General features: G+C 38.3%; 1 protein-coding gene across 4 annotated transcripts; it reads left to right on the forward strand.

Moving 5' to 3' along the window:
• Positions 1 to 1,734: 1,734 nt before the first annotated feature.
• Positions 1,735 to 8,914, forward strand: si:dkey-1j5.4 (leucine-rich repeat-containing protein 15). Of its 4 annotated transcripts, none has more exons than XM_046836617.1 (8): positions 1,735 to 3,539; positions 3,620 to 3,701; positions 3,812 to 3,889; positions 5,213 to 5,320; positions 5,821 to 6,001; positions 6,118 to 6,305; positions 6,508 to 7,206; positions 7,425 to 8,914. In XM_046836617.1, exons 6-8 carry the CDS (start codon positions 6,122 to 6,124, stop codon positions 7,613 to 7,615), a joined length of 1,074 nt encoding a protein of 357 aa, XP_046692573.1. In that variant the 5' UTR covers positions 1,735 to 3,539; positions 3,620 to 3,701; positions 3,812 to 3,889; positions 5,213 to 5,320; positions 5,821 to 6,001; positions 6,118 to 6,121; the 3' UTR covers positions 7,616 to 8,914. The 4 variants fall into 3 exon arrangements, 2 of the variants coding, with proteins under 2 accessions (XP_046692573.1, XP_046692574.1); XR_006924076.1 differs by lacking the exons at positions 5,213 to 5,320; positions 5,821 to 6,001; positions 6,118 to 6,305; positions 6,508 to 7,206; positions 7,425 to 8,914 and adding an exon at positions 3,986 to 4,036; XM_046836618.1 differs by lacking the exons at positions 1,735 to 3,539; positions 3,620 to 3,701; positions 3,812 to 3,889; positions 5,213 to 5,320 and having other exon boundaries at positions 5,645 to 6,001.
• The last annotated feature ends 16,177 nt before the right edge of the window (positions 8,915 to 25,091 follow it).

Genomic DNA, 25,091 nt, shown 5'->3' on the forward strand with positions numbered 1-25,091 from the left:
AAGCTCAGTTTAGGTCTATATTAACAAAGTATGTTGATGTATTTGCTGTAGAGGATGAGGACCTGGGGTATACCGATAAGGTTAAGCACGAGATTCGCTTGACAGATGATGATCCTGTTACACAGCCATATCGTAGGATTCCACCAAATCAGTACCGTGAAGTGAGGGAACATATCTCCAACTTGTTACGGAAGGGAGTCATACAGGAGAGTAACAGTGCCTATGCATCACCTATAGTTCTAGTGTGTAAGGCAGATGGAAGTATCAGGTTATGTGTAGATTACCGGAAACTAAATCAAAAGACCAAAAGGGATGCATTTCCTTTACCCCGCATAGATGAGAGCTTTGATGCCCTGCGGGAAGCACGATATTTCTCTACAATTGATCTAGCAAGTGGCTACCATCAGGTGGCGGTGGAGGAAGGAGATCGGCACAAAACAGCATTTTCAACCCCTTTTGGGTTATATGAGTTCTTACGGATGCCGTTTGGCGTCTGCAATGGGCCTGCGACCTTTCAGAGGTTGATGCAAGCCACCATGAATGACCTAGTCTTTCAGATTCTGCTGGTCTACCTAGATGATATTTTAGTGTATTCCTCAACGTTTCAAGAGCACTTGGCTAGACTGGATATTGTGCTGATGCGGCTGCAAGAGACTGGTCTGAAGGTAAAGCTGGAGAAATGTCATTTTCTTCAGTCAGAGGTTGCGTTTTTAGGACACCAGATATCTGCGGATGGTATCAGCACAGACCCCCTGAAGGTAGCTGTTGTGAAGCAGTGGCCGGTTCCAACTACGTTAAAGAATTTAAGATCATTCCTTGGGTTCTGCAGTTACTACAGGCGATTCATTCAGGGGTTCTCTAAAATAGCTGGTCCCTTGCATGATGTGGTAAATTCATGTTTGAATAGCGGAAGTGTAAACAAAACTAATCACTTACTGCGTTGTCTGTGGACTGAAGGATGCCAAGCTGCTTTTGACAGTCTCAAGGATAAGCTCACGTGTGCACCTATACTAGGTTTTGCAGACTTTACAAAACCGCTTATTGTGGAGACGGACGCCAGCAGTCAAGGGCTCGGTGCTGTTCTGTACCAGCAGCAAGGAGACACCAAGCGGGTGATTGCCTTTGCAAGTAGACGACTAAGGGATGCCGAAAAGAATGATAGAAACTACAGCAGCATGAAGCTTGAACTTCTTGCTCTTAAGTGGGCGGTTGCTGAAAAATTTCGAGGATATTTATTGGGTTCCAAGTTCACTGTGATTACAGACAATAACCCTTTGTGCCACCTGAAAACAGCCAAGCTTGGGGCAATTGAGCAGAGGTGGGTTTCACAGCTGTCCGTCTTTGATTTTGATGTCCAGTACCGTCCAGGATATCGAAATGTAGTAGCTGATGCACTCTCTAGGCAGCCATTTGCAGGGGAGCCAGAGCCAGTCTCATTTGATTCTGAGTATGATGGTTGTGTGGCAATTTGTAGTTTGATTAGACGTGGTACAGCCCTAGACCACGCACTTGTTTCTGCTGGGCTACACAGCTGTAAAGTAAGGCAGATGCGGGTGGTGGAATCCAAATATGATGATCCTAATGGACTGAGGCAAGAAAATACACCCACTTTTCCAGGTTATACTACTGATGAGCTTTGCCTTCCAACAGCAGGATTCTGTGATTAGCGTATTTAAGAGGTTGTGGGAGCAAAAGAAGAGACCATATGGCAAGGAGCGCATTGCTCTGCCTAAACCTGTTCAGTCCATGTTGAAGCATTGGGATAGGATCAGGGAGCGTCAGGGTTTACTGTATCGAGTGATTAGGGATGTGGTAGATGGGAATGTTATCAGCTCCTGTTGCCTTCTAGCCTGAAGAAACCAGTTCTGGAGAGTGTGCACAACTCTATGGGCCATCAAGGCATTGAGCGTACCTTGCACTTGCTGAGAAGCAGATGCTTTTGGGTGGGTATGCACAATGATGTTGCCCAGTGGATTAAAGATTGTCAGCGTTGTGTGTTAACTAAAATGCCGCAACCAAAGGTCCATCCACCGATTAAATCATTCTTGGCTTCTAGGCCACTGGAAGTAGTTGCTGTAGACTTCACTGTGCTGGAACCAACCTTAGATGGACGTGAGAATGTTCTTGTTGTCACAGATGTCTTTACAAAATTCACCCAGGCCTTTCCTACTCGTGACCAAAAGGCAGACACCACAGCTAAGGTATTGCTTAAGGAATGGTTTATGAAGTACGGGGTCCCAGAGCGTTTGCATTCAGACCAGGGTCGTAACCTCGAAAGCGAAGTTGTAACTGAACTCTGTAAGCTTTATGGTGTGAAGAAGAGCCGCACCACACCTTATCATCCCACTGGTAACGCTCAATGTGAGCGGTTCAACAGGACGTTGCATGATCTGTTACGCACTTTACCACCGGAAAAGAAGCGCCGTTGGCCAGAATATCTGCCAGAATTAGTTTACGCTTACAATGCAACACCGCATGCAACGACAGGCTACTCCCCACATTATCTATTGTTTGGTGTTAACCCTCACTTGCCAGTGGATGCGCTGTTGGGGCGAGAGCAGACATTTGACAAAAAGCATGACTGGTTAGCAGTCCATCAAAAACGTTTAAGTGATGTGCACGCCAGGGCAAGGGAATATTCTGAACAGAAAGCTGCTGAGCGTATTGAATTGCAGAAAGACAGAATTTATTGTCCAAGAATTGAAGTAGGTTCACTGGTGTACTTAAGAAACAGGCCAATAGGTCGCAACAAAATTCAGGATGCTTGGGGACCAACAGTCTTTAGAGTATTAGACATTCTTGGAAATACCTATACGGTAGAGCCTCTGGAGGGAGGGCCAACAAAAAGGGTACACAGAGTTGATGTAAGGATGTGCGTAAATCTTCCTGTGCCGGCACCCAGAAAAAGATCCAAAGCTCCAAAAGTTAAGTCTGGCCTCTTCGAAGAAGGGGAGTCAGAGGATTCAGATGAAGACATGGTTTTGATGGAGATGAGTAATGGTAACACAGTGCTGGGACTAGGTATTCAGTCGGTCTGCCCTCAAGGCGTTGAGTCGGTGGCTGATGCTGACCATGCCAGTTTAAGTGTGTCTGATTTTGCTAGGACCTCGGAAACAGAGGAAATGTCTGACACCACTAGTGAGACAAAGGGTCCTGTGGCTGCACCACGTAGGAGCAAGAGACCAAATGCAGGTCAGCACTCAAATATGTACCATGAGCCCAGGTCTGTGTTATACACCGCTACTGTAACCCAATCAACTAGTTCTACTGTGTTCCATAAAGCCGGAAAGGAGGTTGAGAGGAACCTGGTCCTGAAGGAGTAATCGAGGGCGCTTACTTTGGTGCAGGGGAGAATGTAACCGGGTGGTAGTTTAAGGTGCGTTTATTTCTTTATGCTACAGATTATGCCTGCCCTGTGAGAATAAACATAGGGGCTCTTTAAGAGATGCTTGGTGACATCATCGCGTGTGCGTGTGGCACGGTGCACCTGAGAGTGGAAATCAGGAAGGGATATAGGCCTCACTTGTACTGTTTACTAGGTAAAGGATCCAGTATCATCCATTTTAAAGTAAATTTAAAAAAAAGGATCACAAATGTCTTAGCTGTGTTGTTTTATTAGGGTGATGTATGTCTGCAGTAATTTCTGCAGATGCACAAATTTCGAGGTGTGACGGTTAGCATAGCGTGAGCTAACGCATCAGGTCAGTGTTTCAGATGTATATTAGTTTAAAAATTTATTAAATATGTGATGTATATTTCTAAGAAAGATCTCTGAATTCTAAGAGTTCAGGAAATGTGTTGTTTTATGTAGCACGTGCAAGCCATACAAGTTCTGTTGGTGTGTTCGGCCTATCGGAGCATAAATAGCACTGAAGGCTAAGTTTGGAAAGTAAGTAAACCATGCCATTGGATTCTAGAGGAGTAATTTACTTTTCCTTAGTTTGGTCAATGATATAATTTGAGTCATTTGTTTCTTTTTTTTTAGAATTGCCACTGCCGTATTTTTGTTTACTGGATAAAATTTTGGGTTTATTGTTTTGGGTTTATGGTTTATTGTTCAATTCTGAAAAAGGCCCAGCAGAGGATGTACTTAAGGCAATTAAGGAAGTACAGTTGTTACAGGAGCTGTTGATATATAGTTTTACACTGTAGTCATTGAATCTGTCCTGTGCTCATCAATCACCATCTGGTTTGGAGCAGCAACAAAACAGGACAGAAACAGACTGCAGAAAACTGTTAAAACAGCTGAAAAAATCATTGGTGCCCCCCTGCCCACTCTCCAGGACTTGTACAATACAAGAACCAGAAACCGGGCAAAAAAAATCATTAATGACCCTTCACACCCTGGACACAACATCTTTCAGCTCCTCCCTTCTGGCAGGCGCTACAGAACTTTGTTCACTAAGACTGCCAGACACAGGAACAGTTTCTTTCCCCAAGCAATCACCCTCACTAACAACTGACCATAATTATATTCCCTGCTCATATCTATGATTACTGCACAGAACTGTCACTCATCACATTATCTGTATTGTAGATACTTTTCTAAGGGCTGCTTGTGACCACAGTTTAAAAGGTCTATTAATATTTATAAAGGTAAAGTTATTTGTATTCAGTGTAAGGTTAAGGACTTCTTGCCAGCTATTTATCCAAATACTGGATGTATTTCATGTTGCTGAAGTTGCCAGATTTTGAACTTGCTGTCATTTTTTTGTATGTATGGTGAAATCACACTAATTACAAAAAAATAACAATATGGCTATGCAATATACTCTCATAAAATGTGTGAGATGTGAACTTATAATACATTTTTCATGTTTTACATTTAATTCAGCAATATTTCTAAGATAATAAATATTATCCTGTAAAGGTCATTAATGTGACTTTCTAAGAGCTACAAATCTGACTGGAATCAATAATCATACCGAGGGCTTTTACTGCTTGCATTTGATTTTAATGATGTACCTTCAGAATTACTACAAACATTATAAGAAGTTTGCTAAGTTTGCTAAGTTTTTAGTTTTCTCAGAATGAAGTAGAAGTAGCACTTTAGACAGTGCAGTAATCTCAGTACCTTGGCTGGGCCTACACCTGGACTGCAAGTGTTTGTACTTGCATGATTGTGTTCACTAGACATTTATACTAAGAGTGTAAGAGGTGTAGGTTGTCTTGAGCATAGCTGATGCGAGGATGTGACTTCACTGAGTTGCAGTTGCAGTTGTAGCTGGAGGAGAGAAAAAGACCCTGACCTGAGCCTTGTGGTGACCCTGCATGGAGCAGATATGGATTCCGTCCATATGACTATCCTTCCAGTTAAGAAGTAAACAACTTGCATTCTCTGCCTTTAATTTAATCAAATTAGTGTGAAAGCAACAACAACTACAACAGCAAACTCACCACTACTTCACAATTAATCAATAAATATGCAAAATCTGCTTCAAAACCACTGACATGGACACCCAGGGAAGTGGAAAGAGCTATTCTTATTACTGAGCTGAGATGATTGCTCATTATACCAATCACTTGGCTGGGGGATGAGGGCATGAGTGTAACAAGGGCTTGCTGTTTCTTTTGTTATCTGTAATGCTTCATCACCCCCATTCTTTATAGTTAATATGACCAGAGAATTCATGCAGATCCTCCCTACAGTTTTAATATAGCCATTAACACATCTTTAAAGCCTAAACGCCCCTGAGCTGAAATGAATCATGTCTGTTTTTCTTTCGTGTATGCTCCAGTGACACTAGAGTGCCACTTTTCTCTCCTTTTCCATCTAAAGTTGGAACTCTGCCATCATGGACCGGTGTTATTTTTCTCCAGACACTGTGAGATTACAGATGTTCTGTCTCGGAATAAAACAGCCGTGTAGCACATTACTGCTGGGGAGACAGCACAGCTAAATCACTGAATGTCCTAGTGGAGCCAGTCGCAAGGCAGAAACAGAGGAGGAAAAAGGCAGTCAGATCCAGAAAGAGTGCATTTAAAACTTCCAATCTTTAAGGTAAACTTGTGAAGCCATACAGAATAAGAGCATATCTAGAAGTACATAACAATCCTTAAATTTTTCTCTTTTAAGTTGTGAATAGGATCGATCTTTTTTAATTTCTATATTTCCAGGAATATGAAGCGTCTTGGAGGATTTGCAATTCTGTGCCTATGGATGGTAGAGGCCTTGGAAAATTGCCCCGATTCTTGCAGATGCTTCCAGAAAAAGAATCTGGAGGCAACCGATGTTAACTGTTATAAACGTGGACTTCGCCATTTTCCATTAACGTTTCCTCTGGACTCGTGGATCTTAAAAATGGGTGAGAAAAATCTACTTAGTTCAACATTTTGAAATTTCCAGAAAAGAGCTCCTGAATCCAACTAAGAAAAAATTACGAGCTCTCATTGAAATCGGATTGTGAATCTTGACAAAATGCTTGTAAAACAAGCATTAATGATTCACTTCTACTTGCCACTAAATTATTCATTTATGTTCTATCCTTTATCTCCTTTATTCACAAGGTGAAAACATAATTCAGGAACTTCCAGCAAACATCTTAAGCTCTCTCCCCAAACTCGAGAGTGTAAACTTGGAACGCAATTCAATTAAATCTATAAACCCCCAGGCTTTTTCTGGTGCCAGCAAACTGATGCTTCTGAACCTGAATGGAAACCGGATAACCAATCTCCCCACAAAGGGATTCAAAGACCTTCTCAACCTCCGTTTTCTCATGCTGGGCCAAAATCAGATTGCCAATGTCAAATCTGACATGTTTATTGGCATGAGAAACCTGTCAGATTTAGACCTGCCCATGAACTCTCTTAGCAGCCTTCCACCTAATGCCTTCAGACCCCTGATCGCTCTCAAAGTATTGGATCTTGCCCTAAACCACATTGAAAAAATCTCTCCAAAAGCCTTCTCTGGCCTCGAAGAGTTGCTTTTTCTTAATCTAGATAACAATCGGCTAAAGGACATCCCGGGTGGGATTTTCAAGACTGTTAGCAACCTGGAGATGCTGGTGCTGGATAATAATCTTCTCTCCACCCTAAGTTCGTCCATGTTAGAGGGACTGTCAAACCTCCAGGAGCTCTATGTGAGAAAAAACATGATCACAATCCTGCCAGCTGATGTTTTCCGCCATACCCCCAAACTTGCCCAGGTGGCCCTAAGCGGGAATCAGCTTCACACAATTGATGGGAATATGTTGGCCAACATACAGGGTAAGCATTTGACTGATGATTACTGTAGTATTCTTAAGCTATAACATCGTTCATAGGACCATTGTCAAGCTTTCTATAATTTCCAAATGCCCAAGGACTTTTAGATAGCAAGCTGAAACAATTTACAGTAATAATGTATGTGGTGTAGCAGTTCAAATCATTTAATGTAATCTAATCACATCATCTTCATAACTGTATTGATCATTCCATAATTTTAGGACTAAAGCATGTCTATTTGCATGACAACCCATGGAAATGTGACTGCGACATCAACTCTCTGCTGCAATACATCAATCAAACCCAGGGGAATCGTGCTCCTCTGGAAAAGCTGTGGTGTGTAAGTCCAGAGGAACATCGTGGCAAACCTATGCACAAACTCAAATCAGAGGGTCTTCTCTGTGACGGCTAGTTAGACTCTGTCTCATCTGATATCATGACAGTTTAAATGCATGAGACTTTATGTAACTGAAAGGTAAAACTTTATGTAAATGACTTTGACAAAACAATCATAGGGGAGCTGTTGATGCAGATAATCGCTATTATTTCCTTCTCACATGACTCTGTTATTTTTAGACCACCTGGAGCAGCATATTACTACACCATATGCTCACTTGTGGTAGTGCAATTATTTTTTATCTTCTTTACTGATATGGATTTTTTTTTTTGCTGAAGAAGTTAATGTACTAATTGTTAAAGAGGTCAGTTTTTTCTTAAAGTCTTATCTAATTTTTATATATTGATAAATGAATTGATAAAAGTTATTTTTTATTAAATATATTTTTAAGCCTAATAAAATATTGTTAGATTACTAACATTTACAGTATGTAATCATCCTGTTTATTAGAAAATTCACATCATGGAAATATTAAATCATGTACAGCAATTTCACAATTCTGTCATCGCTATGGGTGAACATATAAGTAGCACTGAGACTGCAGGTGCTCTTGCAAAATTGATGTACACTTTTTTTTTTTACAAGGAAGGGAAGCTTAGAAAAATAAAGAATCCCCTGTGCTTGCAAGCAAGCTAAAAACTCCCACCACCACATGAGAAAGAATTCCTCATCAAATTGTTACAGCAAAAAAAGCCCCAATTGAAATCGTCATCCTACAACCAAATTCCACCTGGTTGCTGAGGCAGCAGATTCTGACTGTGTGATGGGATTTTGAGTGCTGGGGAACTTCTACAGCTTTAAACTTTTTCTGAAGACACATCTGTGCTTTTCGCAATAAAAATACACCTCACATGCCTTACAAAACAAATGAAATGGTTTCTATGGATTAATGGTAGAATAAATAATTAACAGTAAGTAATAAAACAATACCACAACATTGTTACTGTGTCAACATTTGGAACACATGCAGTCATAACATACAGAAAATATACAAACAGAAAAAAAAGCTGTTTCAATTCGGGGTTTTTTTGTTTGTTTTGTTATTGTCAAGGCCCTCATATAACAGTTGTGTGGTCTTTACCACCCAAATAAGGACACAACAGATTTAAATTTGTAGAACTTCTGTTTCAAAAAGTAATCCAACATTTAAAAATGAAGGGAAGAAATATCTATACATCTTTCTACCGACACTATATGATAGTAATTAGCATCCAAGTGTTAGGAGTGCAACTATTTCTATAAAATCTAAAGTTTCAGCAGTTTAGTCTTCAAAACCAAGATGAAATAACATCTGCTATGACCTCAAATTGCTGCTTTTCAATCTGAGATGGTTATAATGCCATCTCCAAACAATTAGAAATTCACCATTTACATTGAGAAGGATTGTTTACAAATTCAGACTTACAGGCCTCTGTACGGAAGTCAAATTTCTATGCTCATGAAAACACAATAAAACAAATACTGAACATGTATGGCTTTCATGGTGGCTGGGGAAATGCTGCATCTTACTATGTGCACAGAGCAGTAAAGTAAGCAAAGCAGCGCTACAGGAGGTAACTAGAGTCACAGTTTCAACATGGTCGCTCTAGGAACCTGTGACAGGGACTAAGAACTATCACAGAATGCGGACGCTTCTCTGGCAGACAAGCTAAACACCTTTTATGATTGCTTCAAGGCTGCAGCTAACCGCTCTAGCGTGCACAAACAGCATGCACGCAGAGAGAGCCGGAGAGGTAAACACATTCACCATCTTGGAGCATGACGTAAGGAGGGCATTCAGGAAAGTGAATACTAGGAAGGCAGCAGGACCAGATGGCATCACAGGTCGGGTTCTGAAAGCCTGCGCTGACCAGCTAACACCAATGTTCACCGGTATTCAACCTCTCCCTGGAACAGTCTGTAGTCCCATCGTACTTCAAACAGTCCACCATTGTTCCTGTCCCAAAGAAAACCCCTCAACAACTACCACCCTGTAGCCATGCAAGAAGACAATGAGCCCAAGCACTCAGACTAATTAACATTTGAAGAGATAAAGGAATAGAAAAGAAATAGAAAATAAAGAAGAAGAAGTTAGAATATATATATATATATATATATATATATATATATATATATATATATATATATATATATATATATATATATATATATATATATATAAGTGGCCTACCAACAAAGTGGGCCAAACATTCTTTAAACATTAATTACATTTATATATTAAATATTACATTAATATTACAGCGTTTTGAAGCTTTCACAGTTCCTGTGACAGTTAAACAAACCAAAGGTATACTAACACCACACTTCACTGCTGCTATGAGATTTTTGTGGCTGCATTTGATACCTTGTGCATGGTGAACAAACATCTTCTGCATCCATAGGAAATGGTTCTGTGTGGATAACTTTTGCTGCCTTTTTATTTTTGAAAAGAAGGGGCATTTTCCCAGTGAAAGCCATACATGTTCCCTCTTTGTCTGATTGTGATGTCATGAACATACAAAAATTTTACCTTCTTACAAAGGCCTGTAGGTCTTTATTCAATTTCTAATTGTTTGGAGATAACCCATCCCAGATTGAGAAGCAGCAACAGGTTCTGCAATGAGGGTCATGACTGATGTTATTTCTTCTCGGCATGAACAATGCCTCCTCCCTTGTGGAAACAAAGGACTACCATATGTAATCTGTTGTGGGTTTTTTGTCATCATGAGTTGAGTTGGTAATCATAATCATAAACAGAACTGCAATTACTCACTCATTGCATTGCATTGCTTACTCATTGCGTTGAGTCCCAGTGAAAATTACTTTCAGAGTAATCAGATTTTATTATCTTGCTTTAACACAACTGTCATTTATGCTCTAATAAAACCATAAAGTTGAAAGAGTGTGTATTTTCTTTTTCCCATTACTTTATAGCACAAGTATTATTAAGAAACAGCAACCAACAAACAGCAACCATTTAATGCAAAAATAGACATTAGAGAGATAGACATTAGAGAGATAGTTTCATAATGTACACATTTCAAGTGGAAGTATGTGGTGACTGTGATATAAAACATGATGCACCACACCATTCTATGAAAATAAACCACACTGGGGGAAATGTTGAACAGCATGGTTCCACAGTGACTGTTTACAATTACAGATGTGAATTTATTAATAAACAACAAAACAGCTGATTGAACACCACATTTTTTTGCTTTGGCCATAGGCATCTTCTGCTATACAGATAAATGTATAGCCATCAGCATTATTTAAAATCCCCAGACATGGTCACACCTTCATTAGTCAGTTTTAGTTTTTAAATAAAGTTTTTTGTTAATTCTGTGTGCTTTCTTGTAAAGCAAACCTGCTCACAGACTGAAGGAGAAGCTGACTGAGCAATTGAATCCCTTCAAGCAATTGTAGGTATAATTTTTCTTTATCACTTTTAGCCTTAAAGATACAAATCAATTCATCAGAGCCTTTAAATGTTCATTAATGGAGAAACAGCCTATATGTAAAATGTTATATATACAAAAATCATATGTACAATGCTATTTAAAGTTATTAAGAGGTTGTTTATATTACATTTCCAATGTCCAAAACTTTCATTAAGTGGGATCCAAATGGAGCTGGTGCAACCTCTAGATAGCTCAGGATCCATGCAGGGTTGACATCTTCGCTTTAAAATGTCAAAATATACATTTACGGCATTTGGCAGATGCCCTTATCCAGAGCGATTTACAACTGAGCAAGGAAAGAGTTAAGGGCCTTGCTCAAGAGCTCAGCAGTGGCAGCTCTGTGTTGGTGGGACTTTTCAATCCAAAATCCAATGCCTTAAGCACTGAGCTACGAAGCAACTATCTTGAATATTGCCTTCTACAGTTTTATGCTAAAATAGCAATGTAAAACATTACATTTAGCATTGATTTTCACCCTGAATGCATAACGCACACCAACACAGCTAACCCACACATATCACGTGGCTTTGTATCCTGTTTCTGAGCCTCTATTACACATAATGGAGCTGAATTGCAGCTGAAAATAAAATATAAGGACAAAATGATATCATTACATTGAATGCCCAGATGCCATAAGTTTCAATTATGTAAAATTATTTTGACCTGCAGAGAGCACACAATGAAGCGGAGCTGATGATGTGGCTGGTCAAAGCAATAATAAGATTTCTTTTTTTATTCTAGAGTTCAAGAATTTTACAGTGGAGTAGCAACTTCCACATGCTTATTCATGCAGCTTTCCCTCTGTACACACCATTAGGTTACACTAATGAATATTGTTCCATTTAAAGCCCATAGATCACAATTTGTGCACAGAATACAGTTAATACACATTCATGTCATTTTGTGTGAAATACTATAATCTATGTACAATGTCAGTAGTTTTTATGCCTAGGTAAAAAAAAACCTTGAAAATTAAATCATAAATTGATCTGAGAGTGCGTTTTTTATGCCTCCATAAAGCAAACAGAAGTTCGGTAAAAACAAGCTATTAAAACTATAGTAAAAAAAAAACACCAGTGATACAATCCAGACAATTCAGAATACACATTTATTTCAATTTGCAAGTCCCACAGCTAATTATTCATCATTCTGCAGCCATTTGTTTTGCAATAAGTGCATTCTGGGATTCTGGAGTGATGACACTGAATTTTTGTGATTCTCTGGCAGGGTTTGGTACAGGGTCAGGGTGTGGGACTGGGGATCCTGTCTGGAGAAGGGTTTGGGGAGGGGTTTGGGACTGGGTCTGGTTACAGGTTTGGGACAAGGTATGGGGAAAGGTTTGGGACAAGGTCTGGGACATTGTTTGAGACAAGGTTTGGGTCAGGGTTTTGGGGAGGGTTTTAGTCAGGGTTTGGGACAAGGTTTGGTACAGGGTTGTGGAGACTTTGAGGCAGGGTTTGGGACAGAGTTTGACAAGGGTTTGGGGCAGGGTTTGGAGTTTAGAGTTGGTTAGATGGTTTCGAGTTGAGATTTAGCTAGTTATAGAGTTATGAGAAAGTAAGGGCATTTTTAAGCAGTAAGACATTTCAGGCTGATGTTTAATCATGAATGGCAGCTCAATACCAACTATATCCTAGCAGGACTGAGCTGCAATGCCCCAAGTAAAGATATAATGATGTCCCTAGAGAACTCTCAGATCACACCTACAACACAAATTGTTAATTTTGGTCATGTGCACAGACTATTTTTTTTGTTTTCAAAATGGTATGGTAAGAATTTTACTACAGGTTGGACTGTATGTTAGCTCAAATTGCATACAGTTAGCTCATACTGGACAGTAAAGATTGTAAAAACATTGGTAGTTCTATTTTTCTGATCTACATTACTGTAGCTTTATAGAACAGCATCCATGTCAGCTTGAACCAGTCTGGTTTCTGCACAATTCTGTGTGGACTTTACAGTTTTTGAATTAGTCAGACCAGCTATTTTGGCAACTACATGGATCCTTTCCATGTTTAATTTGACGGAAGCGGACAGAAACTACAATAGGGGATTTTGTCCTTATTTCCATCTATTCATATACCTGAACATGATGTTATTGTGCCTTTTGCAGATTTCTACTTCTCTGCACAGAGCACAGGGCAAAATCACCCACTGCTATTCTATTCTATTCTATTCTATTCTATTCTATTCTATTCTATTCTATTCTATTCTATTCTATTCTATTCATCAGGTCAATAATGTGGTAATGTGGTAAACCTCACGATCAGTGACTTAACTGCAGTGCCTTGCTTGGGGCTACACACATGTTTCACAAAGAGAGCGATCAGGCCTGGCTAAGGTCCATGAAAAATGTCATTAGTGTGGCTAATTAGCAACTTGCTCTTATCCTGACTCAGTGAGAGATAATTAGTAAGGAGTTGAAAGCACATTGGGAGCATGCTGCTAATAAAATGGGATACCAAATGTCTTCAGGGAGGTTTTAATGGGGATTGTTTAAAAAGATGTTTCTAAAAATCTTTAATAATAATACACGACTGTGCAGCGAGAAAATTGTGAGCTTTGTCATGAATCCATCCGCTGTATAGCTATATTGATTTATGTTATAACATAACATAACAGGTGGTATTTGTCTTCCCTCCTCTCTTATTCTTTTTTTAAACTGAAAGGGGCATGAGAATGGCAAGTTTAAAGATAAATGAAAAAAGAGAAGTATTAAACCAAGGACATCACACAATTCTAAAAGAATAAATACTGTTATAATACATACTGTATGTAAAGTGATGGCTAGTGCAGCAATGGAGAACATGGACATTTTCCAGTAATGTCTCAAATTTACTGACAAAGAATGCATGAACCAAAAGATCACATTCCCAATCTTGCTGTTGTTTTAAATGTCAGCAAAGCAATTTTATTTTAATACATTTACTGAAACAATTTCTGGGGATATTTTTTACATTTGTTTTTACTCTTGGTAACTGATACAGTCTCAAAATAGTGGAACCTGGGTGATGAAGGTTCAGCCTGTTTGTCTTATACTTTGTTGCACCTTCCAGACAGGGACAGTACTATCCCACCCCCAAGACCAGACTTGCCTTTAAGCTGCATTAAGGTATATAAAATATAAATAAAAAACACTGTAAATGGAGCAGTGTGTGGGTGAATTGTTTCTTGCATCAATGCAGAAGACACTGATACAAGAGACATCAATATATACTCAATGTCAATGTCTTGAGGACATCAATGTCTTAAAAACATTTTTAAGACATGTTTTTTGGGTTGGCCTTCTATAAAATATTAAATCATGGTGAATCTGAAGGTGCCTTCTAATAAAAAGAAACACTCAAAAATGTCAGACTTCATTTATTTAAGATAAAAAATTAAACCAAAGAAACTTTGTGGTTAAACATGAATTAACAAGGCAAGAAAACAAGTGAACAAGTTTTTTCTAGGAGTGGTTTTGTGTGGTTTTCCTCTTGGTGGCAAGATAACAGTGTCTTTTCCCCCTGTAGTGTCTCCTAGAAAGCTGTGGGCTTTCTACACTGTGGCTACTCACAGGGAGCATAATTGCCTAGTTTGGAGATATCACTTATGGCCTAGGATTAAAATCAGATTGGTTTAAATTGGCGAGAATAGTGGAGAAGACCATCAGGACTTCTCTTCCCTGCATCACTGACATCTTCCCCCAGAGATGCGGGACTAGGAGTCATCAAAGATCTCAGTTATCCATTTGTTGTTGGATTGTGGGATGAGGAAGCGTACATTTGACAACATTACATCACAAGAATATAATATATATATATATATATATATATATATATATATATATATATATATATATATATATATATATATATAAATGTGAGAAACAAACAAGATTTAACTTTGAACCTTATGTAACAATGACCATTTAAGAAAATGGTGTTTTAAGGGGTGACTTAAACACTAGTGCTTATTAACAGAAACCACAAGTATATCAAATGTACAAATGGAAAAAAAACCTTTTTGTCAAAAATTAAAAGTTTCCACAAGCTCATTCACAAACCAAAAATCTAGTGGAACATCTTCTCCAAAGGGTGGAGGATATTAAAACAGCAAATTTGGACTAAATATGGAATGGGAGGTGTTTGGTCCATGTAGTGGATGGATGATCTCATGACCACCTGCTGGCAAATTTTATAGTAAAGCTTCTAATAGCTTTTAGGCAGAATAAAGCAAGTAAAAAAAATAGCATGGAAATATACAAAATGGTAAGAAGTGCATGTGTTTTTCTCAGTTGCTTTGAGGCCTTTCTCGAATCATCCTTAATATTTGCAAACCAGTAAGTGCATTTCTCAAAACAATTTGTACAACCAGCACAATGCATTGGATTTTTTGCACAAGCCTGAACTTTTATCAAAATTTTACATTTACATTTACATTTGCGGCATTTAGCTGACGCCCTTATCCAGGGCGACGTACAAAAGTGCTTTGAGTCTCTAGTAATTAATAAATCTACACTGGTATGCAAGATTACAAACTTAATATAAATATAACCCTTGAATTCTACAAGCTTGGAAGTGCTAATTTAAGTATTTCAGGAAGAGGTAGGTCTTCAGTCGTCGCTTGAAGATAGTCAGGGATCCTCAGTTCATCTCTCAAAAGTAAGTATTTCTGTCAATGAACATGTCATTCCCATCAGAATGAAAAGTCCCTTTGTCAATGTTTACAAACAAAATCATTAAAATGTTGTCAGTATGATGGTTTGGATCACAGTAACTGAAAATGCACAAAATTAGAATTTCTTCTGTTTGGCATCTATGAATTTCAGCTGCACAAATTAATTTATTTGTTACCCATTTGTTACTCCTGCCACTCTTCTCCACCCACTCCACCCTGCCTGCACTTTTTTCTTCACTTTTCTAACACACTCTCAATTACTTTGCACTGTTGACCACAGGTAACTAAACTCCTCCACTTTCACCACCTCTTCTCCTTGCAACCACACCACTCTACTGCCCTCCCTCTCATTCACACACATGTACTTGTGTGTACATGCACATGTACCTCCACCTCTTCAGGCTCTTCTCCACCTGCTCCCTACTCTCACTACAAACCACAATTTCATCCACAAACATATAGTTCGGTCTGACTTCGTCCGTCAACCTGTCCATCACCACTACAAACAGGAAAGGGCTCAGAGCCGGTCCTTGATGCAGTCCAACCTCCACCGTAACCCAGTCTGTTGTTCCTACTGCACACTTCATTGCTGTCACACTGTCTTTATACATGTCCTGAGGTTGAACAAGTAGTTTTGAGAATTTCATTTATGATCTAAGAAACGTTCCAAAGCAACTGAGAAAAACTGTAAAGCCTTACATACAGAGTAAACATCTAGCCATTTAGCCAGTGACAAAATGACTCAGACATGCGACAATGACAAGATTTTCAAACTTGAAGATCAGATCAATATGGGAACTGATAGATTCACTGCTAAAATTTAAACAAAACAGATATTTTTCTGAAACTGAATTTAGCTTTTTTAATAGTTTCAGTTGCAGTAACTCCCACACACTTGTTCATTTGTTTTGCCCTGGACAAGGTTTTGAGCAGGATGATCTTTTCGTAATGAATTCTTGGCATTCTATTTTTGAAAATTAACTGCAACACAACAGTGGGGATTTGTTTGTTTCAGCCACTTAATGCTTACACTGTGTGGCCAAACATATTGAAACACCTGACTTTTCCAGCTATGTGTGGTTCCTCCACAATGTTAGAAACACAACTGTAAAGAATGCTGGAGCCTCTCTATAGTCAGTATAATATACACTGGCATTGAAGATTTCTTCAAAGAGTAAATCAAAAACAGCAAAGATGTCTGTAATTAAATCCTATTTAAAAGCGAACTGGAGCTGCTCATTTTGTCAAGCTAAAAGCTTTTGATTACGCATATCCTATTTTTCATGTCACTCCTTCATCCATCCCCAAGCCACCACACCTATCAACCCCCCTCCCCATCTACTCCCATATTTGCTGATTGTTACCCCTGATAAAAGAGGTATAATGGGTGACAATCAGCAAATATTACTCTCCTTCTGGGGTAGGTATATTCTAACGACTCCCCTTACTACCGACACTTCCCTCCCCACTCTCACCTCCCACTTGCCCCTTAAATTAGCTGTCTGTGGGGGGTGGACCCTTGACAGAAGTTCAGTGGACATGATTCAACGTCATAACCCAGATCACATATATTGTTAAGAGGTGTTTATAATAAACTGATTTGGCTTGTTTACTCATTCATATTTGATACAAAAAAGTCTCTTTCAGTGTATAAATGCTGAAACATTATGTTCCGTGTGAATAATTAAAAAAGGGCTTTAACAGCACCCAGAGCAACATTGCAGCAAGTGCCTTATCAAGGCAATTACGTATTTGCTGTCTTTGACTTAATATACTGTATCTGCACTGTTTCCTGTGCTTTGTCGTTTCTGCAGTAATCATCCAAGGACAGTCTGTTCTCTCGACACACAAGTTTAAGATTGACGAGCACAAGGATGTGTTTTGACAGCTTGTGAATCTGTCAAAGCGTGCCTAGTGTGTGTAAACAAAGTGTACACACTTTTTTATTTATGAAATACACAGCAGGACTTTACATTTGTTTAAAGTCAGAAATGAATGATATTCAACTGAGATGATCAGCATACTGTAGACGGATGAGTGTTGACATTCAATTCAATTCAATTCAATTCATTTTTATTTGTATAGCGCTTTTAACAATGAACATTGTCTCAAAGCAGCTTTACACAGATAATGTGGTGATTAAAAGTGAATATGTTCTTTATGAGTTTGTCCCTGATGAGTGAGCCGGTGGCGACTGTGGCAAGGAAAAACTCCCCGAGATGGCATAAGGAAGAAACGTTGAGAGGAACTAGACTCAAGAGGGAACCCGTCCTCATCTGGGTTAAACAAAATGTCCATTTGTAGCAGATATACAATGTTTGCAGTGATGGTGATCAGAAGCGAACTGTATTCCTGAGTCAGTGTAGCAGACTGTTGACATTAACTACAGTCCAATCCATCCTCAAAACTCCCGTTCTTACTTTGGATTCAAGTCTGTGTATAAATAATAATAACAATAATAACAATAATAATAAATGTACCACTGTGGTGGTACATAAAATAAATCACTTTTCCAATCTTTAACTTAATTATCATATATTAATTATGATTTTGTATTAATGTAGTTTGTAAAAAAAAATAATAATTAAAAGATATGGGCGGTTGCTTTTTAGTTTTTCTCACCAATTTAGAGATTTTACAATTGTTCTCAAATATAAAAAATAAGGTGTATACCTCAACATATTTGTTCTATTAGGCAGACTTGTTGGAAAGCTGAGTATAAAGGAAAGAATTATCATCAATGTACATCTCCAGTGTACATTGTCACAGATGTTCATGAAATATCCACTCACAGCTGTTAGAGAGTTTTTCATTGAAAACATTATTTTGCAGTTTGTTGTCCAATACTATATGGACAAAAGTATTGGGACACCTGCCTTTTCCAGCCACATGTGGTTCTTCCCCAAAATGTTAGCACAAAGTTGGATTTTTCCCTTCATCTTTCCCTCTCACCTAAACCCTACTGAACATCTTTGGAATGAATGTGAACGCTGACTGCACCCCAGGCTTCCTCACCTCACCTACATCAGTACCTAAGTGAGCACAAATCTCCACAACCACACTCCAAAATCTTTTGTCCATGTGGTGTGATTTGAAATCTTTCAGTTAGGACACAAATCCACTGATAAAAGCCATTTTTACTGATAAAATGTGATTTTATTGGACCTCGGTGTTGTCTTTGATACGCTTGCTCATAACATCTATTCAACACACTTCAAACAGTGGCTTGGCAGTACTGGCACACCACTATTTGGTATCTTATTGTTAGATTTTTATTATGCCCAAACGAAACTTAATTCATGAAAAGGTTTTTCATACGATCTGCTATGCCCGTGGTGCCTTTCTGATATCAGGGAAGAAGAAATACACAGCACACAGAATGCATGTTCTTTCTCTTCTTCTTTATTGCAGGTAGCAGAACGTATATATACACATAAAGAGAAAAGGCTGTCCTAAACTTGTTTCCTGTTTAGACAAGAGGATATACTAGCCCGAGATGTGTGAGCCCAGATAAGACTCCCTGTTTACCTTACAGACTAACATCGTAAATATTCTATAGACACTGAACAGACAAAGTGATGTGTGTGAGATAGTGTGAAAACCATCTTAACACTAACATTTATCATTTACCTCTGTGGTTGCTCCATCTGGGGACATATTCACTTCTGTTTTATATGCTCTGCCTTGGTAACATTACAAAGAAATATAACATTGTTTTTTTATTTTTACTTCTATGCTGATGACTCAGAGCTGTATCTCCCATTAAAATCTCTCCTACACTGTCTTACAAACATTAAAGCCTGGATGTCAAATAATTTTCTTCAGCAGGAGTGTAGTAGTTGCTTTTACTTTCTCTACAGCAAGTTAGGTCACCTCACTCCCATATTTAAAGTTACTTACAACAAAACATGGGTGTTATATTTGATTCTGAAGTCAGTTCTGCTGTTAAAAATCACTGCAGTGAGCGATGGCCAAGCTCAGTCCTACGTGACTTAATCCTTCTTCTTTTTCTTCTTTGGGCTTCTCCCATTAAGGGTAATCCTGCACTTCCTCATTCCACCACCACGTCTCTTTGTCTTCCCTTCTATTTCCTGATGTTACACCAAGTACCTTTCTAGTTGTCTTCCTTATCACTTCTGCACTAGTCGCCCAACCATCCAGCACCTCTTCACCACCACGAGTTCCTGTCTAACCTCTTCCCTGAATCTCACACTACAGTCTTCCGCCTTAAGTTTCCACCATCTTATTCTTCTTTTAGTCTTCGCTCTCCTTCTCTTCTTCTTTACCTCCAAAACCATCCTACAGACCACCATCTGATGCTGTCTAGCAACACTGTCCCCTGTCAACACCTTACAGTCTCCAATCTTTTTCAGGTTGCATCTCCTACATAGTCATAGTCCACCTGTGCCACCTTCCTCCACTTTTATATGTCACCCTATGATCCTCCTTCTTCTTAAAATAAATGTTCACCACTGCCATTTCCATCCTTTTAGCAAAATCTACCACCATCTGCCCTTCCACATTCCTCTCCTTAAAGCCATACCTATCAATCACCTCCTCATCCCCTCTGTTCCCTTTACCTACATGCCCATTGAAATCTGCCCCAATCACCAATCTTTCATTCCTAGGTACACCTTCTACCACTTTATCCAACTCACTCCAGAATTTTTCCTTCTCCTCTCCTCATCTTACAACCCACTTATGGAGCATAAGCACTGATGACATTTATAATCGCCCCTTCAACTTTCAGCTTCACGATCATCACCATATCAGAAAATCTCTTCACCTCCACTACACTCTTACTGTACTCTTCCTTCAGGATCACCACTCCCCTCCACTTCTCCTTTCCCTGCCGTCTCTGTAGACGTCTTCCTCCTCTCCTTCTCCTCCTTCAGCCATTAGTAGCCCAATTTCCACCAGTACCCTGTTGGCCAACGATACCTGTGGCGGTCGTTGGTAACCCGGGCCTCGACCGATCTGGAATGAATTTCCCTTTTGTGATCTGCATATTTGATTTGGCACGTTTTATGCTGGATGCCCTTCCTAACGCAACCCTCCCCATTTACCCGGGCTTGGAACCGGCACTAAGAGTGCACTGGCTTGTACAACCCTAATGGCTGGGTTCCTATGTGACTTTATTACAGGACTGGATTAATGAAGAATTCAATTAAGTAATGTTTTTTTTTATAGTAGACTGTTGATATTAATTACAGTCAAATTCCATCGCTTCCAAAGTTCTTCCAAAGTTTCTTCTAATTGTCTTCCCCAGTCCTTCTTAACATGCTTACAGAAGGTCCCAAATGCAGCTGCTAAGAAGACTTGTAAGACACAACTACTTTACTGGCTCCCTGTATATTTTGGATTTAAAATCCTGCTGATTACACAGAACCTTTTATCCATTTGCATTCAGCTTTGGTCTTAAATCTATTTTATCTCACACTGCAAAAAAATACTGTAAAATTTACAGTACAAAACTGGCAACTGTGTTTGCCAGAAATCTACCGTAAAAAATATGGTTTACATTGTAAATAATTTGTCCTGTAAATTAACGGTAAAATACTGTCAGCTCTAGTTAACTCATTTTGTTTGCAGAAACTGACTGCACTTAAATTGGCCAATGGCCATTTGTATATAAATTAATATTTATAATAGTTAAATAACTTGAGCATATTAGTATTTAGAATGTATTTTATTTAAGTCCATGACAAAAAACTTACTCAAATCTTTTAATAGCAGCACACCTTCTTGTGCAATAGAAAGTAGTGACGACATTCTCACTGTTTTAATCTTGCACAGTTAATGCATTTATATTTATATAACTGTCTTTATAGAAATGATGTTATGCAACATACAGCATAATATCAATAGGTCTCTGTGACTTAAACACAGGCTCGACTCTCCTACATAATGGTAACACACAAAACACAAATCAGTAATTTGACTGTTGGGTTTTCAGTATTTTGCTGTTTTTTTCTTGATTTTACAGTAAACTACTGACAGCAGGGTTGCCAGTTATCTACTGTTTTTTTACAGTTTGCTTCTGTAAATTAAACTTTTAAAATACATTCCATAGCATGTTTTTTTTAAACATGCTCCTGAGGTTCCAGTGACCACTGTTTCTGCCCCTCTCCCCTCCGTGGATCTTCACACTTCTGTGCAGCTTGGGACGGTATCTCATCAACACCTTGGGTGGTTCCATGTAATTCCAGAGTAGAACGGGTGCTTTGAGGATGGATTGGACTGTAGTTGGTGTCGGCGGTCTGCTGCACTGACTCGGGGGTGCAGTTTGCTTCTGATCGTCATCACTGTAACCCGCAACATTGTATATCTGCTTCAAATGGACATTTGGTGCAACCCAGATGAGGATGGGTTCCCTCTTGAGTCTGGTTCCTCTCAAGGTTTCTTCCTTATGCCATCTCGGGAGTTTTTCCTTGCCACAGTTGCTCATCAGGGACAAACATACTTACAAAGAACATATTTACGTTTAATCACCACATTATCTGTGTAAAGCTGCTTTGAGACAATGTTAATTGTTAAAAGCGCTATACAAATAAAAATGAATTGAATTGAATATAATTTTTTCATTTCACATTTAAATGCTTCAAGCTCACAGCAAAATCCTGAGGTTTAAAGGAGCATTATGTGTCCACACCACAGAGTGTTGAAGTAACACTGAAGCAGTGATGAAGTTAATGAGATAATGAAGTGATTATTTAAATGAGGATTGACTTATAATGAACACCTGTGAAAAAGCAGGATCACTGAAGGGGAAGAGAATCAAGAGCAGAGAAACACAATTTACAGCCAAAACCAAAGATGAAATCAACTGAATATAAAACACATTTAATCTCTCAAGATTTCAGCAGAGGATGATAAACAACGTCCAAAACATCATTACCAGCTTCACTTATGAAAAGCTCTAATTGAGATTTTAGGTTTTTAAGTGTACTTTCATTTGACATCACCATAATGGAGATTAGTGTTTGCTTTAGTGTTTTTGGAAAAAACAAACAAGCAAAAAAAAGAATAATAATGATCACATAACATCAGATCACGTTGCATCACATCAGAACACCATAAAGCTGTTTAGGTAGCAGTCATAACTCAAAAACCATCAAAATAAAATAAAAATATTAAGAATATTTTGCTGGGTAATTTATTAATGCTGCAAAGCATTTTGGGAGTTTTGTACTATTCTGGCACCCACAATGCATTGCGGCAGAAAAGTTTCTTAATCACCATTCTTGAGTTTCTTGTGCTGATTCTTGATGTCTGTGTGTCTAAATGGTGCTACAGCTCTAAACGTTTTGTGTAAATAAACTTAATAGTTTGTCAGTTTAACTTAAAATTATATTACTATGTAAAAGTATAAGAAATTAATTATAAATTAGAAAAGATAAGTTCATTAGGTGATGAGTATACCTGAATGTTCTATTAAGTGTTCAATAAGCTAGGTCTAATAAGCTATAGAATGCAGCAAAAGCGGTTACCAGAACCAGAAATATGACCACATCACCCCTGTTGAGGGTTTACCATAATCCATCCCTACGGGATCAATAAAGTATTCTAATTCCAATTCTGATTCTGAAATAATCATACCTAATTATCACTGTTTCTCTGTCAAGCTACATATGCTAATTTGCTTTGACAGAACATGGCAGACATGCTTACCTAGAACAATGTACAATAATCTCATTTATATAACTGAGTAGTTGAGGGTAATTGAATGTTGACTGGCCCAGCAGTAATAGCCAGCGTTGCTGGGATTTGAACTCACAACCTTCGAATCAGAAGTCAAACATCTTTACCACAAAGGTGCCACTTCCACTGATTCTGAGCAGCTGAGCTCCTAATTTCATTGATCCCTTCTGCTCAGAAGATCCATGAGGCTACTGTGGAAAGCTAAACTCAAGCACCATGAAGATGGATTGGGACTATAATTAATGCAGCTGTTTGTTATGATGGCCTAAGACTAAAGACTAAATCAAGAAATTAATGTCCCATCTGTTTCTGGTTCCACTCAAGGTTTCTTCCTTATATCATCCCAGGGAGTTTTTGCCTCAGCCTTGACTCTCTCATTAGGAATGGACTCTTTTAATAATTACAAATTTATATTGAATTAAACCTTAAATCTATTTGTTTAAAGCCACTTAGGGACAATGTCATTGTTTAAAGTGCTATACAAATAAAATAAAAGAGAATGTAATTGTTTTGGGGTCTAGTTCTCCTGCAATATTTCGAGGGGGAATTGTATGTTTAATATGTGATATTAATGCAATTATCCGAATGCCCATTGTGTAAGCTGCATGGTCATGCAGATTGTACAGAGCTGTACAGGTACTGAGCTTCTGGGAATGTTCTCATTTAACATCTCAATGTGATCACAGTGACTTGGCATGGATGCTGGTGCCAGATAAGCTGGTATTTCAGAAACCGATCATCAAACTGTAAGTCATTAGAGTTTGACTGGGACATACCCAGTTGATGCCAAACTTCACCATATGCGTGTATTGCTCCTGTAATTAATGAATAGCTGTAGTTATGTTTAAGGACTGAATACCAATACGTAGCAAGAGTTGCATTTAAACCTTAATATGGTCCAACATGTGCAAATTTTATGCATACAGGATCAGTGAAATAGATATAAATCCAACAAGTGTTTTTTTAATCCTGGAATAAGCATAAATTAAAACAATCCAGATAATTTATAATCAGAAACAGGAAAACTTGGAATAAACATATTTTATATTCGAAACATGTTTTAACTTTCATATATTCATATATATATATATATATATATATATATATATATATATATATATATATATATATATATATATATATATATATATATATATATATATATATTATATATATATATATATATATATATATATATATATATATATATATATATATATATATATATATATATATATATATATATATATATATATATATATATATATATATATATATATATATATATAAATATATACACTGTATTTTTCGGACTACAAGCCACTACTTTTTTCTCACATTTTGAACCCCGAGGCTTAAACAACGAAGCGGCTAATTTATTGCTAATAAATTGTTTTTCCCGGTTTCACAAACTTCAAGCCAAAAAACTGAACCCCATAACATTAGACCAATTAAATTTCCGAACGGAAACGAAAAAACGCACTTCACCTGTGTTCTGAGCTGCACGGCTTCGGGAGAAAAAACTTCCATCGGGTGATTTTTAAAGGCACGATGATGCCAAAAGATAAACTCCCGAGAGAAATAGTTGTGAAAGGAAGGAGGAAGACAGTGAACAATGACTTTCTTGGTGGGCTACTGTTTAGATACAAGCCGTTGTAACGCGTTGAGTCTGGGTCATGGGATAGCTCACT

Source organism: Silurus meridionalis, chromosome 23 (assembly GCF_014805685.1).
Source record: "Silurus meridionalis isolate SWU-2019-XX chromosome 23, ASM1480568v1, whole genome shotgun sequence".
NCBI lineage: Eukaryota > Metazoa > Chordata > Actinopteri > Siluriformes > Siluridae > Silurus > Silurus meridionalis.